This window comes from Anthonomus grandis, chromosome 7 (assembly GCF_022605725.1).
Source record: "Anthonomus grandis grandis chromosome 7, icAntGran1.3, whole genome shotgun sequence".
Classification (NCBI taxonomy): domain Eukaryota; kingdom Metazoa; phylum Arthropoda; class Insecta; order Coleoptera; family Curculionidae; genus Anthonomus; species Anthonomus grandis.
Window position 1 is genome coordinate 23,147,553 of NC_065552.1, and position 9,391 is coordinate 23,156,943.

The window sequence follows — 9,391 nt, forward strand, 5'->3', positions numbered from 1 at the left end:
ACAAATCTTGCTAAAAGGCATTTTAAAAGTTTGTTACAAACCATTTGTATTATTTAAAACCTTTTATATTGTGTATTTCGATTGAAAACGTTTTATGGTTTAAAGTCCATAATTTTGTGACAAATACGGGCTTATTATTGAAGCACTCAAACCTAAACTTAAATTAGTACGACTAATTTTATTATAAGTTGTAAATTAATTTTAAGATACTAGATAAGCCCTACCATACAGAATATAAAATTAAAGCAACCTTTTTGTATTCTCTACTATATATAATTTTGAAACAAGCGAGCGATAATTTTCCACTTTTAATTTCGTGTAAAACTGAAACACAATTTAAGAAATTAAAAAAAATCCATCATTTGTTTAAATATTAAAAAATATTTATATTAGGTTTCTATAAACATTGTTACTATATCCTCTGTCCATTATTTTTTAGGATAGGATGTCAAGGGTCTACTGTGCACTTAAAAACTGGCTTAGCCAAATGTAAAAAGCATAGGGTTCCCATAACCCATCCAAAGATTTTTTAATTTCTAAGAAATAGGTGCAACTATCAACCAATCAAGCTTTGTTAAATAAAACTTCTGACAAAATGGCTCTCGACTATGTTCTTGACTTTAAACCAAATAATTTTGGTCCTAATAATGTGATTTTGAAATCAGGTTTATCGTCTTTAAGCCTATCTATTATAAATATACAAATATTATGCAATTTTAAATAAATATTTGGTCAATCAAATTTTTTGGCTTTGCAGAACCTTTGCAAAATGTGAATTTAGAAATAAATTCAGGCAATTCAGATAAAAACAGATAGCAATTCTTAAAGCATTATTACCTGTGTCAATTTTACTCCGCAGACAAGTGGACTTCCATGACAAACTGACACTTACAAATATCATAAATAGGCAATAAAGGAATGTAATTACCTCGACAGGTAAAAACGTTTAAAAATTAGCTAATAACAATTTTATTGATAAAGTACATTTTTAAACTATCGTATCTTTTAAGCTAGTGAAGGTATAGCATATGTTACATCAAGTTGTATTAAAATTAAGCGTAGAATCGGAAAATGAATAAAAAAATTAACCATTCCATTTAAAGAAAGTAACTTTGGTCTCTACTACTGTTATGATGCCTCCTGTATATGCAGATCTAAAAGATATCTATAATTTTTATTTGGATCACTTTTTCATAAAATGGCGCGTTCTTGAATTATTAAGTGTAAAATATCCTAAGGTTGAAAATCTATACCCTAAACATAAATACATATAATAATATAATATAAGCAGAGATTGAGAGAGACCCAAAAAAGTAAAAGAGGCAGTGAGTGCTGGGCACTTCGGCTTATAAAGAGCCATGGATATAGTGGTGATAGTTTACCAGGTGTGGTGGTGTTTGTCCATTAGGTGGATATTAGAATGGTTGTGATTGTTTTGTGCACAGGTAAATCATGTCGACATGTGAGTAATATTTTATATTGTTGTTGTATAAGTCCATGGCTAGAGTTTTATGGTATACCAGAGTTTGTCGCTGTTTAGCGAGGTATTACCAGGTTTGTGTAGCAATCGACAGGGATGCCCTCTGAGCGCGCAGTTCCTTCGAGTTGGTCTTGTGAATTATAGAGGGCCCTCACTTGTCTTCTTGATTGACACATTTGGATTCTAAGATCTCGGTATATGTTATCTTAGTTTCCGAGTGTTGAGATGCTTACCGCTTAGCGGCAGTGAAGCGTCTGGCGTAACCTTAACTATTTTAGGGGGCACGAGCTAGTCGTCGAAGAAAGAAGATATATATATGTAAATTATTAACAAACATAAAGTAACTACATATGTTAATGGTTGTTGGCATGACTGAATCAAGGGGACCGAGGTTTCCCGGTGAGTAAACTTAATCTTTATTAGATGGGTCAGTACAGTAAAACGTAAACATTTTTGTTTTATGGTACTCTTATTCTCTTGCTGTATACATGGTGGAGCTCGCTGAATGAAATGCATTGTCAATACTTACGAAGTTTAATTTTAAAAAACCCAAATTCTACATAAGAGAGTCCGGAACTTTTTTAACACGCAATATAATTCTATGCTCTCGATTCTTTTCAAAGCGAATAAATCTTTCGCCTAAAAAGACTGGAGGGAGGAGAGATATCTCTCACATGTTTTACGTCCGCAAGCTTTAACATGTATCAGGCGGGCGTTGCGCACTACGCTAGTCCGAGAATAGCATTGTGGGGATAGCAAACTTGCCCTACAGGATTTGCCCCATCCATATGTCTCCTTCCAGTCTTCCTGCTTTCGCCTTTTACTAAAAATGTTAGCTTCCCACCATCTTCCAATGGGTTTGGAATTTGAACCAGCTGTAATTTCAATTATGGCCATTTAAATATCAGAATATGTATGTCAAAAATGCAGTCAAATGCTGTACATTCACGAAATAAAGAGTTTTCAACCCAAACCGTAAAAAATTGAAAAAAAAAATTGGATACAAGTGATTGGCCTTTAAGTCAATTTATTGATCAATTTGTGAAGCGAGTTTCCGGAACTGGTTCATTAGTAAAAAAAAATACGTTCCCGCTCCAATCCGATGCGCACAGCCGATAATGTTGATGCTATTGCCCAAAATGTGTGTGAACGTCCATCCACCTCAATTCGTCATCGTTCTTAGTAATTGAATATTTCCTGCACTTCCTAAAGGCGAATTTTTCATAAGGACCGGTATGAAGTGCTACTAAAATACAATTGGTGCAAAAAGTGAAACATTATGTCGGTTTGCCGAATGGACTGAAGATCGTTCGGCCGAAGATGAGAATTTTTACTAAAAAATCATCCTTTCAGACGAAACTCCGCAGAGGCTATATCAACTAGTAGTGTTGTCGGATTTGCAGCTGGGTAAATTCACACTTGACACTTGACCATTTAAAAGTTAATGCATCTACAATGAGCTACTCTTGTTTTTGGTCTGGCGGCATCATCAGCGGATTGTTCCTCGAAAAAGACCAAGGAGCCGCCGTCACTGTCAATGGCGAGCGTTGCCGAACCTTGCCCGACAAATTTTTCTTTCCAAAAATTTAACAGGATGGTATGGATAATATTTGGTTACAGGATGGCACAACTTGCCACACAGCCAACGTAACAGTTGAACTTTTGGGCTCCGTCTTTGAAAATCGAATATTCAGCTGCAATTCCGAAGTCGTTTGGTCACCTGGGCTTTGAGCCCGTTGAACTATTTTTTCTGGTGAGTCATTTAGGATAAATATTACGTCAATTATCCAAAGATTATTTGAAGACTTGAAACGCGAAATCGGAATTGCTATTGATGAAATTTAAGCCGAAACGAATATACTGCTACTAACTAGTCTTACAATATCCGAATAGGCTATTGTAAGATTATTGGCGCACCCAATATATTGCAAAAGGATATTGATAAATTATGGAATCGGAGCATACGAAATAATCTTAAATAGCGACAGATGCTTTCATATTTGTTTTTTTAAAGGTAATAAAAAATACTCAACTATCACATGAATAATGTTAACCTAAACTACAAAAGTCAAGTTAGAGACCTTCGCATCACTTTTAATGAAACCAATAATTTTAAAGACTATATTTCACAGATCACATTGAAAGGTTTTAAACTTATTGATTTTACACTGAGAAATTGTACCTTCCGATCATGTAACAAAATTGTGTAATATTTTCTTGTACGCTCTCAACTCAAATATGGGTCGCCGGCCTGGTCAATTTTTATATAAACTTTCATGCTATAAACTATGCGTGCAATAGTCCATTTGAGAGATTTAATTAGAATTAAAGAATTAAATAATCAAATTATGAGTTAAATAATTGCTATTTTACTTGATATACTAGTAAAGCCTGATGTAGCTCTTATATTAAAACCAAAAGATTTCGAAGAAGACTTGATATGTGTCAGGCCAAAAATGTTAAATTCAAATCCGGTGGCGGTAAATAAATATTTTAAATTTAATATATGGGGCGTTTACCAATTTTTATTATAAAAACAATAATAATCAAATAAATCAAATACTAGTCTTAGTGATAATTACTTACATTATATCTTTAAAAACCACGATACTTAAATTACTTGTTGATTATGTTGATAAATATGTTGATACATGTAGTCAAGTGTAAGATGACATAACGTACGTACCTGGAAAAAATAAATGTGTTGAGCAACCAATATCCTAATTCTGTTATTTTATTTAGTATTTAGATATTTTGATTATTAAAAGATTTAAACATTTATAACTAGTTAAATTATTATTTAATAGCTATTTATTATATTTGAAATATTATTACGCATTATGTCTGTCACCCACTAGCGCAATATAAATGTGCTATTAACTGCTTAAACAGATAGTAAAATAGGATATTTGGAAAGGTATAGTTTCATACTATAAATAGTACAGGAAAACGTAGTTTGCAACATTCAAATCTGTAAGTGGCTCAAACACTCCACAATACAGAAAGATTGCTCTGTGGCTCAATCACTCCACAATAAGCAACTTGTTGGTAAATAAATCTACGTTATATGGCCATTTTAGGTAAAAGGAAAAAGATGATATGCAGCTCTAGCACTCTGCTTTTATTAAATGAATTATCTATAAATATCTTATGTAGTTAAAACAGGTATTAAATGTTTTATGTCAAATTTTATTATTATCTTGTAAAACACATATATTTAAAATAAAATGTTGAAATGTAAATAGCAACAACAATAAAAATAGGAAATATAAAATAATGAAAATTGGATGCTCCGTGAAAAAACTCACCAGTATAAAAATAATCCAAAATAAGGCACAAGCACTTAAAACAAATAATATTCACGCACGCTACTTTCACTTCAAAAGTCGAATACGTTTTAAAAAGATCTTTTAAGCGAAGTTTGGATCTCAGGGCTCTTAGACTGGATGTTTATGAGATCAAACCTCTAGTATCGAATTACTCTTGTATGGCTTGTCTATAAATTCTTTCTTAATCTTAATAGTTATTGCGCGTTAAAAGAAATGGGACGCAGTGTTTGGTCTAGTTTAATATTTTTTAAAGGGAAAAAAAATTACATCTTACATATGATATTATCAATGATTGTACCATTTAATGTATAGTCGAAGCTAATTTAATTTTTTAGCAAAGAAATGGACATCTTTTTACACTTTTCAATATTGAGAGGAAGCCTATTAATCTTGCACCAGTTGTAGATTGAATTAATATCATTTTGGAGAAGCAAACAGTCATCCCGATTAGTTACAATGCGAAATATCTTTAGGTCGTCAGCAAACAGAAGACTATTGCTTAAAAAGTTAACAGATAGGCCATTGACAAAAAAGGAGCAAGATTGCTACCCTGACGAGCACCACTATATGCTTAACAAACATATGACCTACATCCATTATACTATTAGATTTTATATCACTGTGCATTAAAATATCATATATAAATTTCAACTGGAGCTAAAACCAGATCATAGTTAAAATTTATGAAATGTGTCTCTTATTTTTAAGCCTTATCTTATATTTTATTTAATTCTATTATATTTTGTTTAAGCTACATATAGCTTTTTAAATTAAAACTTTCAAAATATTCATGGCGCATAGCGAGCAAAATGGAAAAACTTTTATCTTACAGAAAGGCAATATTTTAATCACTTAATATTTTCAGCATTTTTGAAAAAAAACTGGATATATGAACCTATTAGGGCCATCTATATTGAATCATATTGAAACTGTATTCTAAAAATACACCTTTAATGGAACACTGCTTTAACGATCGATGCTGTTTTATTCAGCATATACCCAATAAATTCAGAGATGGCAATACTGGCGTCGTAATCGGTTAATATTTAAAAGGAATAACTAGGGTAAACCACCCAGTTACTGGACATGTTGCAGTTATTGAACATATTCATTTAAACAAATAAAAACAAGATTCCTAATTCTAATATTTCATCGATAATAATATAGATGGCGCCATTTAAATATCTCCGATCTATCTATTTTTTTCCTCTCTAGTATCGGCATGTTTTGGCGCCAAATCTTATTAGTCTTTGGTACATCAACAAAGCAGAGCCTTAACAAGTGTGGTTATTTTGTCTAGGATATTCGTAATACCTGAGGACCTAATTAAGGTAAGAATTTAAAGGCTCATGACAGAAGGTATTATTAGTTAGGTTAGAATATAAGGTGTGTCCAATAACTGAAATGATTTCGCAGAAAATTCAAATCTTTAATTCCAGTTAATTTAATATAGGTTTGCCTGAAATATTCTTTTGTCGAGCAGTTATTGGATATTGTCCAATAAATGGTACTGGTCTGTCCAATAGACTTTTGTATTTAGGTATATTGCTAGAATGCCTAAAAAGGGGCAATATGATACCAGTTCTATGGACACCGCAATTAACGAGGTTAAGAATAATAAACTGGGATTAAGGGCGGCGGCTAAAAACCCTGGTCATAAGGAAACTTGCGGCCCATCCCCTATATTGACCTTAAAAGAGGAACAACAGCTTGTAAAGTAGGTTAAATATCTACCGTCTAACCGTATGAATATAGTAAATCCATACGTGATTATTCTTACAGGTGGATAGAAGAGTTAGCAAATAGAGGATTTCCAAGAAAAAAAGAAGATATTCTCAACAGTGTTCAACAGTTTCTAATCGAAAATCCACAACCAAATCCGTTTAACAATAACAGACCCGGCGACTGTTGGTTTAAGGTAAATGTATTTAAAAAACATTTTTTATGCTTATTTAGGACTTTTTTTTTATTTATTTAAGTTTTCATTGGCGGCTTTTTTAGGCTTTCCTACGGAGAAATCCGACAATCGTGCAAAGAACCAGTGAAGCAGTTAGCAACGCAAGTGCTTGTGTCTGTGAAAAAGATATAAGGAAATGGTTTAGAGAAATTCAAGATTACCTGCCGATAAAAAATATTAATATGAATAATCCTTCTCGAATCTTTAATGTGGACGAAACAGGTTTTCAGATTTGTCCTAGTACTGGAAAAGTTTTCGCTGGAAAAGGTATTAAAAACGTGTACTCAATAGATAAAGGATCACAGAAAGAAAATATTACTGTTATGTTCTGCTTTTCGGCTTTAGGAATGACAGCTCCACCAATGATAATATATCCCTACAAAAGAATACCGGAAAAAATAGCCGTTACAGTGAATCCAAATTGGGGGATCGGGCGATCCGATAATGGATGGATGACATCAGATACTTTTTATGATTATATTAAAAACATGTTCTATCCATACTTGGTTGAAAACAATATTCAGCTTCCACTTGTATTATTCTTGGATGAGCAAGTCCGACTTAACATATGATCTAAGTATTCTCTGCAATGACCTACAAATAGAAGTATTTGCCCTTTATCCTAATGCAACTCGACTATTGCAGCCTTTTGATGTTGCGGTATTTAGACCAATAAAGATGGGCTGGAAAAAAGCTGTTAGAAATTATTATGAGCGAAATCCAGCTTAGAAATGGTGGTGACAGAAGCAGTCAAAACAGAGACGCTTATCAATGGTTTTAAAGCATGCGGACTCTATCCATTTAATCCGGATGCTATTGACTATTCTAAACGCTTGGGAAATCCCATGAAACTGTTGAGGTAAGCTTATAAGTTATTCTTACTTTACTTCCGTCTTCTTCTCATATTATTTTATTTGATATTTAGGAAACGATATCTGCTCCTGTAATGATGGATGAAGAGAATTTTAGTAATTTTGTTGGGGCTAAACTTATTACTAAATTCGAATCATATGACGCCATTCTCATTAAAGAAGGATTTACTCCTGAGTTTTTAGCCCTCCATAGGATGTAGAGTTTCTTCAGGAAACCTAATGCCAGAGAATTGAAGGAATCTTCTAATCAACACAATCCAACGAATGAACCAAATAACTTTAAAAATGACACTGAAAAAAATTGATGAATCTAGGCAGGAAAATCAAACTTTCAATGGAGCAATTGATATGATTTCAAGTCAAGCTTCAAACAGTAAGAAAGTTCATGTATTTGCTAATGTACTTATTACGAAAGATAATGATTTAACACAAACCATTTCTCCTGACATTGGGATAATTGCGCCTTCAAACGAACAAATAGATACCGAGTCGAAGAACAAAACACCTGGCTTTTCACCAATAGGTAAATGTATTAGTGACTTCCTTAAAATTCCTGATAAGCCTGAGCGCAAAAATAAGCGCCAAGTTGAACGTGTATCTTTTGCTATAACTCCTCGAGCCTATCAGGAAAATTTTGAGGCTAAAAAGACTCTTAAGTTGGAGGAAGAAAATAAAAAGATTGAAAAAAAACGTAAAAGGAAAGAAAAAGCTGCAACTAAACCTAACCTAAAAAATAAAAAAGTTTGTAAATCAACCGAAAATAAACAAGATGCCGTCTGCTCGGTCTGTAAGAAACGCATAGCCAAAAGTAAACATTGGACATGTAATATTTGCCATAAAAAGTTTCATAACATATGTATCTCAAAAGAACATAAGGAGCATGTCCCCGATGTAGATGATAACGATTTATTCTTATGTCATGTCATAACTGCTACCAAGAAGAAAATGATAAAGATATTAATAGTGAGGAGAATTTTGAGGATTTAAAAACAGAACAAAATGTCTTCATTGGCGAACGAAGATTTAAGGATCTGGCGAGCATGGCAAATATAAGTTATCTAAAAGAAGAAGAAGATGAAATGGTAAAAGCTATCGACTCGGAGGAAGTAACATGTCCGACTGACATGTTACGACATGACTGACATGTCGGAGAATATTTTAATTGACCAAAATCAAACAGAAAATGAGGGAATATACGAAAATAATCAATTTTATAGTGAGCAACTAGTCGGCGATGATCTAAGTGAATTAAACGCAGACAAAATGATGAGGACGAGGATCAAGAAGTGGATGAACTTTGTGCTTTATATAAAAATGAACATAAACATTTTTAATAATGATTAATAATGGAATTTGCTTATATTACATGTTTGTAGACTAAAAAACCGAGTTTACCGCGTTTTTACCTAAATAAAAAATTAAAAGATCGTACCTTGCGTATCGTTTTTTAATTGTCCAATTACTGCTTTCAGTGTGTCCAAAAACTAGAAATTTTGTCCATTAACTAAGATTTTTGACATAGTCCCAGATTTTTTTCTGTAAAAAATAATTACTCCTTTATCTTAATCTTGTTAATACTAGTGTATAAATCCAATATATTTTTGATCGAATTTAGCAATCACTCAAGTCTCTAGGTAAAAAAATATTTTTTTTGCGTAAATTCAAACTTTGTAAAATTCTTAAATGTCCAATAACTGGGTGGTTTACCCTATTATTGATGTATCTTTAAGTTTTTTTTTCGTTTTTTATCGTT

At 32.6% G+C, this 9,391-nt stretch overlaps 1 protein-coding gene across 3 annotated transcripts; it reads left to right on the forward strand.

The window, feature by feature from the left end:
• Positions 1-448: 448 nt before the first annotated feature.
• Positions 449-9,065, forward strand: LOC126738432 (uncharacterized). 3 transcript variants are annotated; one of them, XR_007661335.1, is made up of 7 exons: positions 449-1,879; positions 6,025-6,140; positions 6,263-6,526; positions 6,592-6,727; positions 6,811-7,033; positions 7,112-7,625; positions 7,692-9,065. XR_007661335.1 is itself a non-coding variant. In XM_050443771.1 (6 exons), the coding sequence occupies exons 2-5, from the start codon at positions 6,363-6,365 to the stop codon at positions 7,336-7,338; spliced, it is 750 nt and encodes a 249-aa protein (XP_050299728.1). In that variant the 5' UTR covers positions 4,709-6,140; positions 6,263-6,362; the 3' UTR covers positions 7,339-7,625; positions 7,692-9,065. The 3 variants fall into 3 exon arrangements, 1 of the variants encoding a protein (XP_050299728.1); XR_007661336.1 differs by having other exon boundaries at positions 6,350-6,526; XM_050443771.1 differs by lacking the exon at positions 449-1,879 and having other exon boundaries at positions 4,709-6,140.
• The last annotated feature ends 326 nt before the right edge of the window (positions 9,066-9,391 follow it).

Coding starts and splice junctions, on each gene's coding strand:
- LOC126738432 (XM_050443771.1), top strand. CDS start 6,363: ATGCCTAAAAAGGGGCAATATGATACCAGTTCTATGGACACCGCAATT. Junction 6,527..6,591: donor GAGGAACAACAGCTTGTAAA/GTAGGTTAAATA, acceptor TTATTCTTACAG/GTGGATAGAAGAGTTAGCAA. Junction 7,034..7,111: donor AAAAGTTTTCGCTGGAAAAG/GTATTAAAAACG, acceptor TTTCGGCTTTAG/GAATGACAGCTCCACCAATG.